We start from the raw sequence: 24,082 nt of genomic DNA, 5'->3' as shown, positions 1-24,082 counted from the left end.
CTGTGATGCAATTCTATGTGGGACACCCTTAAATTTCTTCTTTTCCAGTATCTAAATGTAGAATGATATTCTACGTTAATCCTGGAGTATGTTTTTGGAATTCGGAACTTGGAACTAAAAATCAGAAAATTTTAATTTTTTTCAATAATATTTGATTTAATTTTTGGGATTTTTCATAAATCAGAAAATCAAAGATTCAGAAATTTTAATTTTTTTTCGATAATATTTGATTTAATTTTTGGGATTTTTTCATAAATCAAACTTTTTTTTAGGTCGAATAAAGGATAGTACAATACTAAAGCAGGAATAGTAGGTTCAAACTTAAAATTTTGGATATCCACATTTTTGAAAATATATCAAAAAACGGCGAAAAGTTCAAAATTATCATTCAAACATGCAGATGAGATCTTCAACTATAAAAAAAAAATTGTTGAAAAATACAATCCTCCCTTCAATTTATGAGAAAAACATAGATTTATTAAAACCACCACTTAAAGGGTGCAAAGTAAATAGAAATGGTAAATGGAATAAAGTAAATTTATCGAAAGATCACAAATGGTTTCAAGTGTTTTGTTTGAAAGTTTTTAAGAATCTGTCAACTGGGTAACTTTTCACAGCGTTTTTTTATGATGCAATTTGATGTGAGACATACTTTAATTACTCCATTTCCAGTATCTCAATGTAGACCGATATTCTGCATTAAAACTGGAGTATGTTTTTGGAATTCAGAGCTAAGAATCAGAAATTTTAATTTCTACTTTTCAAATCTGGCCCAATTTGAATCTTGGGCAAGATTTTATCTATCATGTCGTGAAATTGCTTTTGAAAGTTCTAAAATTGATCAAGTAAGAGTAAAATCAATCATATACTTATCTAAACATAAATAATAATCTAAAGAACTTTTTTAACGACTTATCATTTAAAGTAAACTAAGTATACTAGTTTTTCACATAAGTCGATGTTACTCGCGGAATTCGATAAAGTCGATCATTGTTTTTAAACTTTGAATTGTATTATCTTAACCATTGAATTTTAAAAACTAGAACTAATAGAAAAACATTTAATGCATATTTGTATTCAGCGCGGTAAAAAAGAAAATTATGCAAAGCTTTGTAATTCATGGTAAAAAAATCAATAATACAGAAGAAAAAATCAGCTTTATTTTCTCTGAATATAAGTTCACTGATGAATAAGAATTCTGACATTTATAAGCTCAAAAAATTATAATTTTTTCAGGGGGAAACCTGATAAAACTTGTATCGCTTACAACCCAATTTCGCAAAAACAAGTGATGAATTTTCAAATTTAAATTTTTTGTAAAATTTAATTTTTCAAATTAGGCCGGAACAAATTTCAAATCCTTCTTTTGTCACTCGGAGTTGGAACATTGCGAGGGAGGGGGGGGGGGGGGGGGGGACGATAAAATTAATGCGAAAAATAAATAAATTGGAATAAATTGCACGAAAGATTGTATGCAACCTAATTGCATACTATATTATTACATAAAACCTATTAATCAAGTATTTTTTTTTATCGAAAAATGCAATAAAATGAAGAATACAAAATGTGAATTAACTTACATCTTCCGAAATTTGGTTCTTGGTCTTGTAATCTTTCGGATATTTGAATTTTTATTTAAAATTTACTTAAAATACTTCAAACTTTATTTATTCCCCCCTTCGGGATTTTGGAAATTTCGAAGGGGGGGTGACAAAAGAAGAAATTGATATTTGTTCCAGCCTTATTTACGAAAAACATTCAAAATTATAAATACGTACAGTTCATCCTTAATCAAAATCTTTAAAATGCCTTTTCTTAATTTTATTTTAATTTTTTTTCTGTTTAAAGTGTTAGTTTACACATACGTAAATTATTAAATTCAAACAAAAGTCGACGTAAAATCATTTCGAGCTCAATTTGAACTTAATCTGTACGTCAATGTAAACAGCATCGATAATAATTAAATTGGTGTTTTTTCATCAAATCTAGGGGATAAATTTTCATCCTGCCAAATAAGTCAAATAGCTAATTCAATAGTTTCATGACATGTAGAATAGGGTGCGTCGTTGCAACTTTTCTCGAATTAAAAAAAAACCCTGCAATCTAAAAAGTTTTATTTTTGGTCAAAACAAACGACAGAATTTCCGCAGATTTTAAAATTGAGAATAGGTACCCGAGTTTTGCTTTGAAATTTCGTTTGGAAGAACGTGAAAATTTGTTGGGAGAATGTCACTTTTTTGGGTTCTCTTGAATATTTTGTTTTCACGCCACACATGTAGAATTCCAATAAATTTATCAGGCTACAACTTTTCCGAAGACGGCAAAGCGATAGGAGTAGCGAGAAAATAATAATAATGCCCCAAACATAGCTTTCTTTTTTTCATGAAAAGAAACTAGTCAAACAGACAGATTTTCCGTCTCCAATTTTCAGAAAAGTTATTTTAACAAAAAAGTTGCTGTTTTAGGAATCTTAAAATGTGGTGATAAAATGATCTTTATTAAATTCTCTTTCATTTCCTATAAAATGAGTTAGGGTTACCAGAAATTTATAGTCATCAATTGCACCAGCAAAAATTTGACTAAAATCGGGTGGAGCTGTCTTTTTCCTACAAACTAACAATTATTTATACATTTGTATTATTTTTACTATCGCTTTGCCATCTTCGGTAAAGCTGTAGCCAGAAAATTTTCCAGAAATCTCTTTATAATGGATTTTCATTAGCATTTCGTGAGAACAAAAAATAAATAAATAAAAATGTGACATAACATAAAAATCTACAAAAATGCTGTCAATCGTTTTGACCAAAGAGGAAATTTTTCAGACTACGGTTTTTTTTTATTCTAGATAAGATGTGAACTTAGTATGTGTTTTTGGTTAATTATATTCAACTGAAACGGTGAATCTACATGATTTTTTTTTCAAAAAGAAAGTCTCTTTATCAATATAACTAAGATTTTTTTTTTTGAAAAATTAGTTACCACTGCTAAGATGAATTTGCCAGATTGACCGGTTTTACCTGAACTTGCTCGGATATCTGATACAAATTCAAAGAAAAATCCAAACCCGTCCAGTTACCCGAATTTCGTAGAAAAATACTAGGATTTGCCCGGATGTATAAACATTAATTACAAAAACGAACAAAAATTCAAATTGAGTTCTAATAATTTTTATTCTTGCGTCCAAAAATGATATGTATCCGAGGGTTTTTCGGGTTAGAGATGGTTTGTATAATAGTTTCAAGAATATCACTTTCTATGAAAGGGGGGCCTCCATACAAAATTAACTTAAAATGGGAACTATTTTAATACGATGTTCATTAAAATTGATTCACGAGCACGAAGAAGTTAAGGACGTGTAGATGACGCTAAACATTCATAGCGATTCAGTAATTTGAAGGTAAAACGAAGTTTTTGGGTGAAAGATTGAAACGTTGTCCAAATTTTCCCGAATAGGCACATTTTTTAAATAAAGGTTAATTTTCACAAAAACAAAAATTAGCTCTGTTGTTATTTAGCTTCAACCAACTCAAGAACACTCAAATTCAAATTTCAACCTGTTTTGTTTTTACAAAATTGTTGCAATTTTTTACGTTAAACAATGAACAGTTGCCGAGCTCCGTTGGCTTCTAGTACATTTTTATAAATGTCATAGATGTTTCTGCAAACAAACTTTTGGACGCGATTAAGCTTTAAGAAAATTTTTTTTTTTCGATTAAACAATTTTTATATTTTTGTTTGTTTATAATCCAGTGCAATTGTTTAAATTACAATGAACTATTTAAATTAAAATTGAATTTAAAAAGTTCGTTGTACCTCCGAAGGGAATCGATCTCGAAAAGCTCCTTAACCACATCCCATTCGGGATAATCTCCCCACATTTCGAAAAACTGTTCAAAATGGGAACAATTTCAACTCCGTCGTCATCGTCGCTGCAAACGAAATGAAAAAATTATAAACTGCAGCCAAACCCTCATCTGATCCGACCAGGAAAATACTGGTTTTATTTCGCTTTCCTCAAATTATTCAATACCTTTGCATCGAAATTATCTTCATTTTTTCTTACTAACTCTCTCTCTGTGTCTTGTTTTATGATTTCAGGAAATGGCCATCAATTCGTACGATATCGTCAGCACACTCCAGGCGCTCGGAATGATGAAATACTGGAAGGGTAAACACATCATCCTCAAGAAGCAGGTGGGTAACATTCGAACAAATCAACCTTACATTCGGACGCCGCCGCCCGATCGCCTTAGCTTTCGCTTACCTTCATACATATTTTTTGGCATTTCGATTATGCTTCCTTTTTGCTCGATTTCTTTCATTGCTAATCTGTTTTGAAATGAAATTGGCAATAACATTCAGCATATCTAAGATTTTGGCTTTCTTGGTTTATCATCATTCACACTAACAGGTACATGCAGGGCGATTTTAGCAAAATTTACTTTATCGCCTGAAATAATATCATAATTCAAATTTCGGATGCAATATTTAGAGATTACATTTAGACACAAATTCATTATAATTTTCATACAAACGTATTCATTTTACATCTTCAAAAATTCTATATTTGCTCAAAAATTTAAAACACAATCTATTCTTTCCACTCAGTGAAACACTTTCATCTGGATCATGCTCGTATCATTCATATCATTCATGATTTCTTCATTCAGCTAAAAAACGGCTACAAATCACAGCTATCGTAATAGCTTGTAGTGTCATTCTTTTTGTCGTCTAATCGAAAATCCTTCTTTATTCAAGGTTAACTGCAACAACAACCAACCTGGTCGAAAGCAGTCTCACACGACGGTATTTATCATTCATTGTATCACTGTATCAGTGTAACTTACAATTTTGTTCTATCACTTTTTTTCAACTTATCCTAACTAACTCTGAACTTTTCCTAACTGACTAAAAACATTTCTTTAGATGAAACTTAAAATTTAATCTTGTTAACATTTATATAAATAACACTACACTAATTCCACTTCCTACATATTTCTCAATACGAAATGAATAAAACATGTGTATATTTCTTCTAGTATTTTCAAACTAAACTATCGTCTTGGTAACATGATAAATGTTTATGATTTCTAGAACTACACTTTTATTTGATGGTTATGGGACATTTACGGGTTGGATAAATTTTTTGGTATATTCCTTAAGCTGTATCTTCTCCCATTTGAGTTCTTAGATAGCTATATCTAAACTGTCTATTGAAGATCACGTTACCTTCTACTGACTTCGTTCAAATACGTTCTGAGAAAATTTGTTGAGGATTTCTCAAAATTACTGGGTAAATCTATTTCGGATTATCTCACTGAAGTCTGGAACGAATGTGACGTATTTTTATTAGTCATTTGTTAAAATATGTAAGTGGTAAGTAAGACATGAATCTCTAGTAAATAGTATTTCGTCTAATGGAGAATCATGTTTTACGGCAACTACATAGGGGTGCAGATTAAATTCCCGAACAAATTCCGGGTCGAGAAATTGTTTCACTTTAAAAGACTTCCGATTGGTTGTCACCCTGCTAGACGTCGATTAGCTCGTCAACCCTTGGGATACCAAAAAGGAAGGAACATTTTCAAATCATCTGCGTAGATCAGCACAAGCGCGTCACGCAGCAAATATCCTGTAGACTAAAAAGTTTACTTTTCGGTGAAAACGAACGATATTTTTTGTTCAATTAACACACATAAAAAGATCACAGGGTGGCCAGCGAACCGGAAAAACCAGGAAAAAACGGAAAATTGACAATTGCACTGGAAGAACCTGGAATTCTTTATAGATTTTTTTCTGATACAAAAACATATTGAATCCAAAAGGTCATTCATTTCGTCATCATGAAAAGAAGTTTTCAGATTATTTTAACCCATATTCTTTTATTTCAAGATAGGTAACCATTCGAGAATAGAGAGAAGAGATCGTAATTTTAATTTCATGAATTATAATGCGGGGAAAAGATGAGAATTTCTCAAAAATCGGGATACTTGAGCTAAGAGCTGTTCCAATTTCTGTTCAAAAATATTTTAAATATATGTGTTTTAAATTAACGAATCATCGTAGAAAAATATCTTAAGCTTAAACTATTCTCAAGCTCAAGGATATTGTTGATTATGAAAAAAAAAAATCATTGAAATTAATTATCTCTTAATTACTTTGAAGTTTGAAAACGTTAATTTTTTGTAAATAACTTTTATGGCGGCAATGATTGAAGAATTTTATGTTTTGTTACTTAGTGCACTTTCTTTACTAATCCATGGAAAAAAATTCAAGTATGGATGAAGAGATAAGTTTTTTTTTATTAACAAATAATTCTATTAAGGTATTCAAATATTTTTTTTTGTGCCGAGTATTCACTTCACTTGTGTTGTGTAGTAATAAAGGGAACCGTAATCGTCGCGGCAAATCAACTGTTATAAGAAATAACTCACATCTCGAAAACTATGATGTTGGAAACTTCATCAGGGGCTCATTTTTTAGTTTCAAAAAAAGTTTATGCTGAATCGAAACTAGAAAAATACAGCAGCCATGTAACAAACATATTTGAGATGGGAGAACAATTTTGAAGAATTCGACCAAAAAATCGTATAAATTCGTTTGAACAAATAAAGATGATGGAATGTTAATAGAACGGAACAAGATTGATATGAATTTGAAATTCATTCAGTCCTAACTCACCTGTTAATGAACCGATTTTCTCGAAAAGTAAAATTTTACAAAGGTCTTATTATCGAATGTAGTTTTTCAATAATTTTACCAAATTATACCTTTATAAAAAGTCGCAATAATCAGTAGGTACACGTTTTCATAATACCATACTCAAATATAAAAAATGCAGAAAACAAAAACAACATACTTGATATGTTCTGAAAGCATCAGAAATTGAAATTAAAATTCGAATTAGGAAAACCGGGAATTCAAAATTGGAAACTTGCTAGCCAGCCTGAGATCTGCATACTTTGTTTTCTCGGAACTATTCTTGTGAACCATGTTATGCTCAGACATGTTAAAATCGCGATTCTACATACTCGCACTTTGTCATATTTGCAGATCGATTCTATTTCGTTAAACTCAAACAGCAATGATGCTATCGGTATGTTAATCTTGGAAGACTTGAGACATGAAAATTGAGACAAGAGGTATGAGACTGGAGACCTGAGACATGAGACATGAGACATAAGAAATGAGACATGAGGCATGAGACATGAGACATGAGACATGAGACATGAGACATGAGACATGAGACATGAGACATGAGACATGAGACATGAGACATGAGACATGAGACATGAGACATGAGACATGAGAGATGAGACATGGGACATGGGACATGAGACATGAGACATGAGACATGAGACATGAGACATAAGAAATGAGACATAAGAAATGAGACATGAGGCATGAGACATGAGACATGAGAGATGAGACATGAGACATGGGACATGGGACATGAGACCTGAGACATGAGACATGAGACATGAGACATAAGAAATGAGACATGAGGCATGAGACATGAGACATGAGACATGAGACATGAGACATGAGACATGAGACATGAAACATGAGACATGAGAGATGAGACATGAGACATGGGACATGGGACAGTAGACATGAGACATGAGACTCAGGTCTCCGGTCTCATGCCTCAGGTCTTAGATCTCAGGTGTCAGGTGTCAGGTATTATGTCTCATGTCTCTTGTCTTAGGTCTCAGGTCTCAGGTCTCAGGTCTCAGGTCTCAGGTCTCAGGTCTCAGGTCTCAGGTCTCAAGTCTCAAGTCTCAAGTCTTATGTCTTTTGCCTCAGGGCTCAGGTCTCATGACTCTTGTCTCAGTCTCATGTCTTAGGTCTCAATGTCATTATCATGTCATTGTCAATGTCATATCTTGGCCTTCATGTCAGGTCATCCCTGTCCCAGCTTCAATTTTTTTTACACGGTTTTCAGCAATTAGCAAGCTTAGAAGTGATAGGAAAATGACAAAAACGTTGTTAGGATTTCATAAAATCTATCTGTTTATGTTAGTGATGTATTGAAAAAATTATATTTTAAACGTCAATCCACAAATTTTATAATACCGTTAGTTTTCTCAAGAAATAAGTCATTTTATTTTCATTTTATACATATATTGCACCGTGATTTTCAACAATATTTCAATCATGATTTTTATTGATTAATTCATTAGACCTTCGTATAAAAATAGAAAAAGTAATACTTACAATTAACCTAACCTATCGGTTTTAGAAATTTTAAAAGTGATTTGATATACTCGAGTGAATATTATTTATCTACACTTACTGTTAGTTTGAGAACAACTCAGTGTTGTTAGCATCGATTACAAAACTCCTTCCAAATACTTGGATAAACGATATCGGTACTAAATTGACCGTTTTCTGTGATCTTCGCTAACCTGTTGTAAATGGTTTATGGAATTGGTAAATATACTTCGTATAACAAGATAAGCTTTCAATTTCAATTTACAGTGAACTTGATATCAACCAAATAAAGCAGTGATCATGAAACTAATGAAACTTTGGATTAGCTTTTGCACGTTTTTTAAACGGAAGTAGAAACTAATCGATCTGTTTGTTTTAATCATCTGAATCGTAGTTGGTTATAAATTCGATAATTTTGATTTCATTCCAATATACTGAGAAACAGTACCTATGTTTTATGAAAATAATAATCAAGACAAAGTAAAACTAAAACTGTGTTAAAAACGGTTCAGTTGAAAATGTGATACAGCGAAGCAAAACCATAATGGGATAGTTTTTCTGTAAAAGGGATGTGGTCAAAATTACCATAAACCTCTCACAAATATATGCATCTATGGAAATGTTTATTCTTAAAAATTCCAAATATTATTGAAAATTCAATAAAACTGTCAGAATTTATTAACATTTTAAATTAGGGTTATTTTTGGGCCTATTTTCATTAGTAACGGCCTCCAGTAATTTACTTCAACTTATCAACCTATTGTTAGAACGAAGAAACTGAAATCAAAAACCTACAGAATGAATTTAACATCATCAAAACCAGTCAACATTTGTTATTAAGGGAACGAAAATAATCTACGAATCAATAAAAAAACGACATTTTTTTACCATAGTACTCAGGGAATCCTCTGCATGCTGTCCGTCAGATTGGGCTTCAAAATACCACGCTCACCAAAATTTTTGGATTCTCGAAAAGCTTGGCCTGTCCAAAAGACCCATAGCAAAAATAATATATTCAAAGATACCTAGCTCTGGAAATTTTGCATATAAATGCTAACGGACAATCTTTTAACAAACCTTAACACCATCTACTGACAGAAAAGGTTAACCTTTTTCGATAATTGAATTTTTCACTTGTACCCCTCGTTCCGGGGGGTTTAAAATGCACTCTAATATGCTTTTGTTCAATTTTGGAATACATAATACATTTGCAAAATTCACTCTGACATTGTTCCACCAATTTTTGAAGAAAAGCTATGCCACTGACTCAATTTAATTGAGAACCTCAATCGTTTTTGCGCATTCAGATTCCTCAGTAAAAAAAATAATCTTCGATAACTAACTTGTATTGCATATCTCGTTGAGCCTGATCATTGATTCCAAATTCCACGGAACAGTGCTGAGGACATTGCGATTAAGGGATTTGATGACGTTGCCAAGTTTTTATTTTGATTGGGATCCGGATTTATGATATATTACAGATTTTTTCTCACGGTTTTAATTTAATGTAGTTTAATTCATTCAAATGCTAAAAAATTTTATCTAGTTTTATTAAGGTATTTAAATCAAAATCTTAAATTTGCAAAGCTTTCCAGTTTAAGTTTGAATAACTAGTAGCCACTAAAGCATGTGATAAATATGATAATTTAGAAATTTAAAACTTTTAAAATTATTTTATATCAGGAAGTGCTAATTCGTTTTTTTCCAAATCAGCCATTTCAATAACACAAAAGCAAAAAGTAGTGATTGATTTCTAACTCTCAAATTAGATTTGAAAAAAAAAAAATTCAAGTCTGTCCACGTGCACATCCGGGGACAGGGATAGGGGTTTGCCAAATTTACACGCTTGTCCACGAAGGGAAAGGAGGGGGTCTAAAATCTCATTTTTCTGTCCAAGTGGTCAGTCAGTCAAGTCCAACTGAACAGCCCCCAAGGAAAAAAAAAGCTTTGAATAGCGATTGAAGGCTCTGATACCGAAAAACCGTGCTAATTCTGGAGAGCCAAGACCACGTAGAGAAAGACCTCAGTGTGTTTGTCGTGCAAATTAACCCTCAAACTGCTAGTTATTTCTGATCGTGTAATATAAATTGTTTTTTTTTTTCCTTAGCGTGTTTTACTAAATAGTTGCATTTCTGCCACAGCATTCGATGGTGGCGCTTTTTGATTTTGTCCGTCGATTTTCGCTAGAGTTCCGAATCTTGTAATGGATAATTTTTGCCCATAGTAATCTTCAGCCGATTCGATCTAATTTTTGAAATATCTCACCAAATCTCTAATGACATTTTGACATCCTTTATTTTAGAAAACTTAACAAGTCTTCTAGGAGTATGAATGAGCCCATGAGCAAAATAAAGCAAATTTTGATTTTTGGATAAAAATCTTAAAAATCGGCATGAAATTGGTATGTTTTGCCAAAAATTGGTAATCGGTATATACCGATTCTTGGTGAAAATTTCAACCAATAATCAGTATAAATACCGAAAAATCGGTTTGTGTGGCATCGCTGATCAAAGAAATCATCAGCAAAACGAACGTACAGTTCTGTGAATTCAAAATTCAAACTCGTGTTCGTTCAGCAGCCGAACACATCAATCGGACAACGCAGCGGGGCGTGGCTCAAAGTGGTAGAGACAAAGGAACGGGAAATGAGCGAGAGAGCGGTACGAGGTACTGTTCGCTCGATTTGTCGTTCAACGAACGTTCGTGCGCATTTTGTGTTCGGCAGGCTTCGTTCTGTTGTTTCATTGTTTACAGGGTTACCAACATTTTTTCCAAATTCAGGGAACATTGAATATAAAATTCAGGATTAATCAGCCTTGAATAAAAATGCCGTATTGCTGATTTTGCAATGTCTTTCTCACAAAAAATGTTTAGTTATCGATCATGGTGATAAAATAAATTATGGGTTTGAGACTACTTTTTATAGGTATCTTTCGATTCAGCTCAATGATTTACTAATCTCTAAGTTCATTCTCCAAACAATTTCAAACTATGAGAAAAATATTCGATTATATAAAATTTACTATTTCTTATGAAATTAATCTCATAATGGCTCCGAAAAAGGTGATAAAAAATATTTAAACAAAAGTTAGAATACCAATTCTAATACGATAGAATCTGTAATCACATAAGGATTGATGAACATGAACCTTCCATATAATAAAGGTATTCATCAACCAAATTTAAAAAAAAAGAAGTGAGAAGAACGAGAAATCGCTTTACGTCAACGAGCATAAAAGTCCTGGAAACTTATCCATAAACTATGAACGCTCAAGGAAACTATTTGCTCAAACTCAAATAGTTTAAAATTCAGTTAATTCCAGATTGTTTAAATTATTATTGTTGTGTTGCTTCTGAGATAAGAGAAGACTACAGACATTAGATAAAATATTACCAGTTCGTTTTCCCGTTTAAAGATGAAATTTTCCGCGAATTCAGAGCATTATATAAAATTGGAATGAAAACAAAATTGGATGGGTTTTGTATTTATAGAGGATTGGAAAATGAACAATATAAGTCGTCCTTAAATTTCTTATTTGTTACGAATCATGTGTCGGAAATGGGGTTCTTTATTTTCTAATTGGCATTTCAGTCTTTAGGAAGCAAATTACAGAATTTTACAATTTGCCCAAATATCAGTATAAATTCCGGAAAATAGGGCAAATTGTAAAATTCTGTAATTTGCTTCCTAAAGACTAAAATACCAATTAGAAAATAAAGAACCAAAAAATAACAGTCGTGACAACTTACCAAAAAGGAAATGGGATTCGAAATCCAAGTTGTGTAGTCCAGATTTTCCAAAACATTCAGATTTCCGAACAGAAATTCATTTTAAAAGCTCGATCGGATTTGAAATTCGCATTTTAAAAACAAAATTTAGACTACACAATTTTTTTTTTACAAGTTTAATGTTTCACAAAGAGTAGTGCACAGATAACTTGTATATTCGATAAATACAGTGGAGTCCACCTATCATATTTTTGTGAAAGATCGCAGCCCAAACGACTTCACTAGAATTGGTATGAAATAACCTTTCTTGTGAGTATAATTTTATTGCAAAAATACTGCGTTTACGTTAAAGTATGTGCAAAGTAAATTTAGACGTTAGAATAATAAGAGAAAATGCAGATTGAATTGCAGAAGTTAAAAAAAAACACCTAACTTTGAAAATTCGTCAATCAACTGTGCTTCTTATGTTGAGACTCTAATAATTCAAAAATGCGTTAAATTACTTCAACTTTCTAATCCTCTGTTCAAATTTTTTTTTAAGTGACTGACACAATTCTGGTGGTTGATCGATTGAAAAGAACGGTTTTTACATTTACATTTTTTTTTGTTTACATTTGTTCCTTTTTTTTTTGTGACATAATCTTGAAAAAATCATAAAAAAGACATTCAAATGTCCAACATAAAGTTCTTAACGTCTGCTTTTTAAGTGTTTTTTTAAGCAATTGATAAGTGATATAGAGCCCGTTTTTCGAAGCATGTTTTGAACATGTTTATCTTCGATCTTGACTAACATAAAAACACGAGTGGTTTTTGCTTAATATTGTCTAAGTATCATATTTGAGCAACGTTACAAGGTTTCCAAATCTTAAAAATTTGTACGATTTGTAAGGTTGAGACACAAACAAATATAGTAGTTTCAGGTGAAACGTGTTAAATTGACACTCTAGATCCCTAAACGGTCTTTTTTTGTCTGGGTCATTGTCGCGTCTCTGCTTAAGTACTCTAGCGGGCGAAAAATGGAGATGACAGAATTGTGGTATTTAGATTGTCATTCTACAATAGGAAAAAGGAGGCAACAATCGCCATCGCTATTTTGAGAACACGTTGACCAGAATCGTTATCGTTAGTTTTCTAACAGATAAAGTGAATAATCTGGTAATTTACTGCACACAGTTTAGTCGGATTGAAATCGCTAACAATTGTTTATATTTAGATATTTTTCTGGCGATAAAGGTTGAGTTGCGTAGCCGTAGTTGATTAAGAAACCCTAACTTCTCTCTCCGAGATGCCGCAAATATGCTGGGTGTACTGTCTACAACCGTGCATCGAGCCAAAAAACGAGCCACACTATCGACTTACAAGAAGGTAGTGACTCCAAATCGCGATGATAAACAAAATACGACGGCCAAAGCGCGGTCCCAGAGGCTGTACACGACGATGCTGACAAAGTTTGACTGCGTGGTAATGAACGACGAAACCTACGTCAAAGCCGACTACAAGCAGCTTCCGGGACAGGAGTTTTATACGGCATAAGGAAGGGGAAAGGTAGCAGATATTTTCAAGCACATGAAACTGTCAAAGTTTGCGAAGAAATATCTAGTTTGGCAAGCCATCTGTACCTCTGGCTTGAAAAGCAGCATTTTCATAGCTTCCGGGACAAGTCTTGGTCACGGCAAACATAGTACTCTTTCTGTGGGTTGGTGGTGTTTAGCATTAGTAAAATGCTAACCATTATATCCTTGAAAGATGTACGCTTAGTCTTAAGTAGAATTTAGATCTCTTCAAAGAAACATGAAGTTTCACTGAGATCCTATATGTGTGTGTTCGTATTTAAAAATTTAATTTTTAAATAAACGATTTCACCAATTTACATGCGTTTTCCCTTGACCAAATTTTGACCGTATCACCCTTTACTCTGCTCTAAACAGGGGTAGGGCTGTGATGTTTTCATATTTTTGAGTATTCTACAATTTGTAGAAATAAACAATCTTCTATCTCTTGAAACAAAAAAAAAATAGAGTTATAAATTGTTTATAGTTTGTAGACTTCGACTGAATTTTGGTGCTTTCAAATGCTTTAGCATGTTTGGAGGAGCAAATGTTCTGACGACCCTTTAGAGTTAAAATGAAAGACAGAGGTTCTAGGAAAAAAGTTCTACTTTTTACCCTTTCGGACAAATGTTCATTGGTCAATCGTTACTCTATTCTTAATTTAATAATTGACGAATGCCTTCATGACTTTCAGAAATATCCCTTTCCATAGAGCCAAGTTCGTTTTAGAAATCATAACATAAAATCTTCGTTTGACTTACTCCTTCGTTGAAATCTTCCCATGTTCGAGGTTTCAAACTTTCGCAAGGCAGACGAACCTTATTAGCTAGCGGCATATAATGAGCGGTTCTTCGTTTGCCGTGATGGACATTTCCGTAATCGATTTGGGTCAATTTTCAAAGATAAACGTAGAAACAAAGAAAAACTCCTAACACCAAACGCTTGAAAGTGCCTTCCCTACAGTCGGTGTGCTACTCGACTCTTTTGGCCCGTTTAGGAGCAGAGCCCAATTATCGCCCCGACACTTCTGGAGTTACGCAAAAACTGTTTGACCAACCAATGATACGGAACAGAGAGCACTAATTTGACAGCACTTTTCCGAACAATCTGAGCGACTAGGCGGCGCTGCGTTCGACTTGAAAGGAGGAATAGGAGTTACACGATCACATTTCGGTTGAGCCGATATTGAGCCATTCTTATGAATAGTGAATGCTCTTGGATTTTATCGACTTTTTTCGGCGAGCTCAAGTATCAAAAAACCAAAAATTACCAGTTGTTCACCTGGTTGGACACCAAGTAGGAATTTTGGTTTTTTTTATATTAAAACTTGCCGAGAAAAGTTGATTGAAAACCAAGAGCAAACATTTACGGCGATAAATTCAAATACTACGAATTGTGATTGAAAAAATTGTATTAAAATCATGAAATCATTCAGATGGTTTTAATTTGAAGATTTTCTAACCTCACTTTAAGGGGTTATGGACTCGATTAAAAGAAAGCTTTACCATATAGTTCCGTAGGTTTGAAAAAAAAAATCAAATTAAAAGTTCAAAAAGCCTTAAAACATAATTCATGTGTCTTAAAATGCATAAATTATGCATCACGATACTGATAGGTCCATCCATCACTCATGGTGGCACTTCTGAAAGAGCCAAAAGGTACCATGTCGAACACATCTTCCCGTTTTCATCAAGCAACTCTAATATCGTCAAATTAATTCAAAACCATAATGAGACATAATCACGATAAAAAAAAGAAAATGAATTTCATTAAGAACAACATACCGATCGAACCTTAAAGATTATCAGCGTTATTTCTTTTAAAAAATAAATTAAAGAACAGCATATCAGAAAGATGTTTTAAAAATGAAGATGTTTGCCGATACACGGGCCAAGGCGCCTCCGCAATTAATTTTGCCTGCAGCCAAACGTGTGTAGGCCAAGTTTTTAGTAGTGTTACGGATAATTTAGATTTTGTCATATTCGATCGATCAGATATTCACCTTACTACATTGTTGTCATCAGCATTTTGTCAGGGGTCCTTCGAGTGACCTGAATGATTTTTTACGGAACAGAACGAAAATGTGATAGATAGTGATCCTTCAAGCTAATTATGCAAATAATTTGAAGACGATGCAAATTGATTCCGTCGAACATTTTTTATTTAGGTATCTTCAGACAGATTTTTTTAATCAATAATCTTTAGTTTTAAGTTTTAAGTTAGTTAGTTAGTTTTAAGTTTTAAGAAGATCATCAGATTTTAGATTTTGAATTCGGATACGGAGGTTTATGTTTAATAATTTTTCTTTACGATGTAAGTAAAAATATCGGTTTTAAATAAAAACGAAAAAGTAGCAAATAAACTAATATCGTAAGGAAAGCTTATCGGTCGTCCTAAATCTTCATTCCTGTTTGCTTTTATAAGAACATATTTGAAAACATGATAAAAGTTGATAAAGACATTGCACACAGAAACGCAGTCAAAGAAAAATCGTGATACAAAAATTGCATTGAGCTGAACAGCATTTGTTTCGTTCTAAATGTCCTGAGGCTACTTCCACCATCAATCATCGTTTCGATAAATACTTTCCAAAGTTCATACTCAAAACCACGACGCCCGGGAGAGCACAATCAAATTGATCATGTTTTGAAAACGTTCTAATGATCAACAGAAGACTATCGGGTTCAATCGATCAAACACTGAAACCGGTGTTGTCTGGTTTGTTTTTCCGCTAATGATATATCATTTTTTTTTTTCGAATGATGCGTCATTATTTTGAAACCCTAGATGACAGATGTTGAATGTTGTCATTTGTTTGTGAATGTTCGAAGCAGAGGTTCGCTCATATCAATGTCGCTGAACATTTTGGTGGTATTTTTAAGCTGATATTGGCTGGCACGTAATAAAAAATAATTAAAAACAAGGGAATTGTTCAGATCCTGATTAAAAATTAAATTAGATAGGTTTTAGAAAGTTTTTTTTTTTCAATAAATGTAAGAATAAATTCTTAAGTTAAGTTCGGCAGAATTTTTCTCTCATTCATTCGGAGAAATCGGAGCAATTTTATCTTAATAACTGACAAAGTCCAGCCAGACCTTCTATTTCAAAATTTTCAAACAAAAATTCGGGTGATACATTTGAAACATTTTTGTCTGGATCAAAGCGCATCAGCGAAGTTTAAGTCATACTTTAGGATTTCCAAACACTGTTTATAATTGTTTTTATCAAATTAGCTGAAATTCGTTTTTGGACGTTTTTGTTTGATTTTGCAAATAACTTTTTTGTTAAACATTTTATCTTCTATGTGTCTTCGAAGCAGTTTTACAGTAAAATGGGCTCTACAAGAAACTGTTATGATTTTTGAAATTGATCGTTCATATACAGTACCGTTCATAATTGTATAGAAATTGGAAGCAAGCGCAATGTCACTTCGACTTTGAACTTCCATAACTTTATACTGTGATGAAATTTTTTGATCATTTTTTTTGCGTTAGATAGATCAACTATCACACTATTATAACACAAAATTTGACCTTTCTGGAGTTTCTGTGACCTGAGAAACAGTAATTCTACGAATATCGGACTTTTTGGACTTTCCACATTCAAACTGCAATATCTCTGAAACTACGCTACATTTTTTATTGAAATTTTGCAGAGTGATTGTTGAAATACAAAACTAGCATGTCTGAAGTTTTCGAAAAGTTCTATCGATGAGATCAAAAAATACGTGAGGTGCAATATTTCAGGCATGGATCTAGAAATGCGATTTCTATAGAATTTTGATCTCAATCCGATGTCAAAAAACGACGATATTGCTAAAACATTGAAAGGTTAATATGGACGACCCCCTTTGCCGGCCCTTACACTGAATTGAATACCTGAAATCCATTGCTCGTCCCACAAAACTCTTGTGTACCAATTTTCATCTGAATCCGATGTATAATAACGTCAATATCGCAAAAACAGCGAACAGTTAATATGGACGACCCGTTTGGCTGACCCCTTACACAAAATTTGACACCTGAAATCGATTGCTCGTTTTTCAAAACACTCATGTGCAAATTTTCAACACGATCCGACGAAAAGTAACGTCAATATCGCGAAAACAATATTTGTCTTCTATGGACGACCCCCTTCAGAAGGGGTCATCCGAAAATCTAAAAACATGTTTCATCTTTCTCCTAATGAGCATCCATGCAAAATTTCAGCTCTCTAGCCCTTAAGGGGGGGGGGGTAGGGTCTAACACTTTAAAAAAATCGATTTTTTTATTTTTTTTTTCTTATTGTAAAACATTTCAAGAATGTTGTGTAAAATTTTCAAGTCAATTGAAGCAAAACTGTAGAAGTTATAGGCCTTTATCTCCTCCTATCTAATACTGCAAGAAAGCAAGAGCAGAAACTTCAAACGCGTTTTTCTCGAAAGCACATTTTTAAAGACCGTGGACATCGTCATTTGAAAACTACTTAACCGATTCTTTTCAAATTTGGAACATATTTTCTACATATATAATACCAGACCCCAACGTTTTTATTTTTTGTTTTTTTTACTTTGGGGAGATTTTACAGGTGAAAAATGGCGGATTTTTTCGTGAAAAATCGTATTTTTTACTTCAAACAGCCACAAAAATTTCATAAAAAATTTGTTAAGTTAAATAAAAACGTTGGGGTCTAGAAAACCATCTATTAAAAATATTTTGCTCTGATTTTTTGACTTCAGATGATTCTGTGCTGAGATACAGTGTCCACCGCAAATCCTGTTTTCTAAAAGGCATCCTCGAAAGTGCTCCGTCACCGGCTCATTTTTCAATATTTTTTTACGAAAAAATTACTAAATGTTCTTTTAACAATGCTTTATACAATGCAACAAATTTGAAAACATTTGTTTGAACGATAGCTCTAGAAAAATATCGTGAAAATGGTGTTTTTTTTATAGCCGTTAGACCCTACCCCCCCCTTAAGACGGCTGAGTCTATAGAGGACAAACAAACAAACAAACAAACAAACAAACAAACAAACAAACAAACATACAGAAATTGCTTTATATATATAGCTATAGAAGATTTGGTTGATAAATGCTTTTAACATGTCTAGTGTAACATTAAATAAGGGCGAAACTAGCAGTTAGCTCGAAACGAGAAAAACGGGTTTGAAATTTCGGAACATCTTATCAAATTCTATTTAAAAAATCGACCGCTTTTAGTTGAAGAAAATCAAGAAATGTGCATTATATTCACTTATTGTTTGTTGGTTATCAAGATTTCCGATATTTTAGAGTTTCGCCCAGTTGAAATTTATCAGTTTTTTTAAAGTTTAAAGTAATTTTAAGATGAAACCGCGTTTAGGGGCCGTTCACTAATTACGTAAGCACATAGAGGGGTGGGGGGGGGTTTCACATTTGCTTACGATCTCTTACCAGGGAGGTAGGGGGGGGGGGGTTTCCAATAATCTTACGTATGAAACGTTACATTGATAACAGCCACTTCGAAACCATATTACTCAGTTTTTTTCTCCCTGTCTATTTATTGGTTATTTGTGACGTTATGTTATTTATCTTTTAATGTCTATTAACTTATAAAAAAAAGCTGGTTCTATAAAACTTATAGAGATCCAAGTCAAACCCTTATGCCACCAAAACACTAAATCACATTAATAAAACAGATCGTCAAAATTTCCAAAATCATGCTTACGTAATTAGTGAACGGCCCCTTACTCAGTAAAGTGCAACCTCGTACTTCCAGAAGGACCGTACTCGATTGGTTTACATTTGGCAGTTTCGCCCCTATGCAATATTACGCTAGATATGTTCGATTCCAGCAGGTTGCATATAATGAAATGCCTTTTAATTGGAATGGTTTTTTCGTTGTTGTTATTTTTTTTTTTTTCATTTTCAAATGCAATAAATCTGTTTCCTCACTTATCAATTTGGTTGGAAGGTTGAGGCATTAAATTATTTCCTTCATTAATATTAAAACTCTACATTGCTACCTAAGAATTTCAACTCTATTTTTCGGTTGCCGCTACAAGTAGAACAGGGTGGCCAGCGAACCGGGAAAACCGAAAAAAAAAACCGGGAATTGAAAATGGCACCGGGAAAACCGGGAAATAACCGGGAATTTGAAATCAAAACCGGGAAAAACTGTCACCAAAAGAAATCATTTTTCCTCTTAATATAGTCATACCTAATAGGAAAGTTCATCAAAAGAATTTTTTTTCAGAAGCTTTAGATACAAATGTTTTTCTTCGATGATTCAGCAAGAGATGGAGTTGCATGTTTTTGTATCCCAATTGAATTTTTTCTTTAAATATTAGAAATAACCAGCCATAAGAGTCCGAACTTAGAAAACCTGTTTCAAATAATTAAATTAAATTAAAAATAGAATTTTTACCTTTTATTAAAAATTCAAATATGATATTCAGAAATAATATTCATATGTGATTTGTCGACTTTAAATGGATTATTGATATACTTTTTCGGTCAGCAGTTTAACAAAAACGATTATTACTTATGATTCCAAGGATCGATCAAGAATTGAAACGTTGGAATGCTAAATAAAAAGCCGTTGTTGCTATTTATAACACTGTTAGCCGAAAAAGTATCACACAGAATTTATGTTCAAAATTCTGATAAGAGTTTCATATTCAGAATTCAGGTTTTAGATTAAGATTTCTGATTAAAAAATCAGACTAAAATTTCAAATTTACAATTTAAGAAAAAGATTGAAATACAATTTTCAAAGAAATATACAGCTTCAAAATCAGAGTTTGTTTTGAGAATTTCTGTGGAAAAGATGAACTTTTGAAAAAACAAATCAATTTATGCAACTAAAATTAACCTAAATTTTAAACCTGGAGACTTAGAATAGAAATTAAAAATTAAAATTCTTGTTTCAGAAGTGATTGTTAAATTTAAAAATTTTCAATCACTTCTATTTTAAGTGACATGTCGTTTGGAAGCTCTAAACCTCATCAGTTGTGATTAAAATCGATATTGATAATTGATGAGGTAATAAATCTATATGAGGCCTTCAGAGTCAAAAGGGTATAAGTTCTCTGTGGTATAAGTGCAAAAATGTTAGATTTTGAGTTAACACCGTCTATCTTTTATTCATATTTCAAACTTTATTTTGTGTGTTTTTTTTTCAGATTTCAAGAATTTTATTTTTTGATTGTAACATTCGGAAAAAAAGTTTTTTTTAATATACGGAAAATAACCAAACACCACATCTTTAATGCGTGTTTTCTGGAAATTATACCCCTTTCCCCAAAAAGCCTTACAATTTCTATAAACTTATGTTGCCCTCGAGGATTAAGATGTTTCCTAGATGTTGTAGATCTCATAATACAATGCCTTACTTTGGGGGAAAGTTCTTTTAAATGTCTACGAAATTTCCGTGTTTTACAGAATCAATACAATTCTAGTTTTTTAATGAAATTAATATGGCAAAACATCTAAAATTTTGAAATCCTTCGAATGTTGTTCAGTTTTTCTAAAAAAAGTAAAAACTCATTTTTAGAAAAAAATGTATTTTTCAAGGTCAACAAAATTCTCAACCAAATCTTTAGCTGAAAAAAGCTTATTTATTTATTTCGCTAAACTGAATTCAGTTGTTAAATCTTGACTCTTCAGAAAGGGTAAATTTTGTAAACCTGTGTTAGCAATTGAATTTAGAATAAAATATTGAATTTTAATTACGATTCATTTTCTTTTATCTTAAAAAATGGTAAAATGTCTTTTCTACGGTATAGAAAGTATTTATCTGGGTATGTTAAAACCGGAAAAAAGATTTGAATCTTGATCAGGAAAACCGGGAAAAAACCGGGAATTCGATTATGGACATCCGCTGGCCACCCTGGTAGAAGCATGGCTCAAATGCTATGTATAAATAAAATCATGAAACTTTATACTACAGAATTGACAAAGCACTTTCTGTAATTCAAAGATGTTCAGTTTATAAAATTTGTCTCAGAGGCTTTTGAAAATTAAAATGCTGAATTTTGATGTTTCCCAACACAAAATCAACAAACAAGAAAGAAAAGTACATTAATATTTATTAAATAACTAGCTGACCCGGTGTGCTTTGCTACACCTTTCAAAATCAAATTATATTTTCAGGAATTATTCAAATTTGTATTGTTTTTTTTGGAATTATTTTAAACCAAATTATGACGTAAATAATAAGCAAACACTATAAAATGAGAGCTGCAGCTGGATTTCAAATTGCAACACAAAGATAACCATAACTTATATCCTGAATATTGATCTATAAATTTGTTTTAAAGATCTGATAATTTTCATCTGTTTCCTTAAGTTTCGCCCTAAAAAGAAGGGTCCCAAATTAATCGTTCGCAACCAATCTAACTAATAAAATATGGTTGGTTTTGCTTGATGTGTTCTGGATTTATGCTTAAAAACTGATTAGAGAGCCCCTCCCTGTCTTTCCCTTAACCCCCTACTGAATGGAGATCGTGATCTTTAATAATCATACCCATTTTTTTTCGTTCCCAAAAATCCTCTTATATAAAATATAGTTCCATTGGTTGATAAGTATTTAAGCTTAACAACAAAATTTATATGGAGCCCCTTCCTTTCTTCCACTCTCTACACTGTAAAGCGTAAGGGTCTATAAAAATCGTAGAAACATATCTCGTAGCCAAGTACCTTTCCATGCCATATTTGTATCCATTTGTTGGCTTCGTAAGCATAAATTGAGAACATATGCTAACAAAATTGTATTGGGCTCACCTCTCTCCTCCCATGTACCTTCTCACTGAAAGTAGGATAATGTGTCGAATAATCATAGAGTCATACCAAAATGATTTTCCATGTTAAGTTTTGTCCATTTCTCGGATTTTGTAAAATAAAAGTTAAATGTAAGCTTCGCTCTTCCCTTCCTATATTCCCAATTCTGCTATCCTACTGCAAGAAAGAAATTGTTTTACATAGACAAATTTCTCGTATTTAAATAACATGCCATGCCTAATTTGGTTTTATTTACGTAGTAAATTCTTGAGATATGCATAAACTTGAAAGGGAGTACCATCCCCCCTTCCGTTCACTCCTTTCAATATAGGGGTGATAACTTAATATTCATTAAAGTATTTTTCGTACTCAAATACTTTTTGATGCCAAATTTGGTTTCATTTGCTCGATTAATTCTAGAATTATGCAAAAAAAAAAAAAATATAAATCCCCCTTTCTCCCTTTATATCTTTCCACTAAAAAGGTGCGGCTTCAATTTATAATAGAAACATTTCTCGTATCCAAATACACTCACATGTCAAATACGGTTCAATTTGCTCCATCAGCTCTCCAGTTATACTGAAAATTGTAAGGAAGACCTCTCCTTCCCCTTTTCATCCACCTTTTTGTAAGAGTGAGGGATACCAAAAATTCATAGAAGCATTTCTCGTACCCAAATATCGTTCCGTGCCAAATTTGGTTCCATTTGCTGTTGTAGTTCTTGAGTTATGCAGTAAAAATTGTATGAAACTCCCCTCCCTCTTTCCTTTCTCCCGCTGTAAGAAGGAAGGGGTCTCAAACAATCATTAGAACATGTCACGTTCCCAAATACCCGCCCATGCCAAGTTTGATTCCATTTGCTTAATTACTTTTTTAGTTATGTTAAAAACTATAAAAGAGGCCCCCTCCCCCTTTATATCTCCCTACTGGAAAAAGGGAGGGGTTTCAAATAATCATTGAAATATTTTTTGTATTAAAATACCTTTCCATGCCAAATTTGGTTCCAATATATTGATTAGTTTTCGAGTTATATGAAAAATTGTAAGGTAGCCCCCCCCCCCTCCCTCCTTCCTTACACTCCACTGAGAGGAGGGAGGGGTGCCTTATATTCATAGAAATATTCCCCGTTCCCAAATACCACCCCATGCCAAATTTGATACCATTTGCTTGATCGGTTCTCGAGTTATGCAAAAAATTGTCTATTGTTTGGGAGGCCCCTCCCCCCCTTCCCGTTAGAGGGAGGGGTCTCAAACCATAATAGGAACCTTCCCCGGCCTCCAATACCCCCACCTGCCAAGTTTCACGCAAATCGGTTCAGTAGTTTCTGAGTCTATAGGGAACAGACAGACAGACAGACAGACAGACAGACAGACAGACAGAAATTCATTTTTATATATATAGATACTTAACAAAGGGAATATTTAAAAAAAATGATCTATTACTTAATTATAATAAACTAGCTGACCCGGTAAACTTCGTTTTACCTTCTAAAGTATAAATCGTAATATATGTTTGATTTCATCTACACGGCCTTAACTGCATTATGCTCGCGAATAGATTCTTATGAAAATCGTAACAAATAAAGTTGAATTTGTATTGGAACCACCTTCCATAAAAAGTGAGATTCTTGAAACTGTTATACAAACCATCTCTGACCTTAAAAACCCTCGGATACCAAATTTCACTTTATTCCGACCGACCATTCATACGTGATGTTGTTACAAAGAAAACGCCTCCATTTTTGTATATAAGAAGAGATGGTTGAAATAAAATTGTTTATTGAAACGTAAAAAAAAATCTTACATGTCATGAGAAAACGTTCTTCAGAAAGATGTTTCAAAATGAAAAC

General features: G+C 32.8%; 1 protein-coding gene across 1 annotated transcript in view; it reads left to right on the top strand.

Annotated features, from left to right (window-relative positions):
• The window catches only part of LOC129745338 (histone acetyltransferase KAT7), a 289,966-nt gene that overhangs the window by 240,308 nt on the left and 25,576 nt on the right, over positions 1-24,082 (top strand). The window contains exons 8-9 of the mRNA XM_055738353.1: positions 4,099-4,194; positions 4,759-4,806. Coding sequence (XP_055594328.1) covers positions 4,099-4,194; positions 4,759-4,806 — 144 coding nt within the window. The remainder of the gene's footprint in view (positions 1-4,098; positions 4,195-4,758; positions 4,807-24,082) is intronic.

This window comes from Uranotaenia lowii, chromosome 2 (assembly GCF_029784155.1).
Source record: "Uranotaenia lowii strain MFRU-FL chromosome 2, ASM2978415v1, whole genome shotgun sequence".
NCBI classification, from domain to species: Eukaryota; Metazoa; Arthropoda; class Insecta; order Diptera; family Culicidae; genus Uranotaenia; species Uranotaenia lowii.
This window is presented reverse-complemented; position numbering and strand designations above follow the sequence as displayed.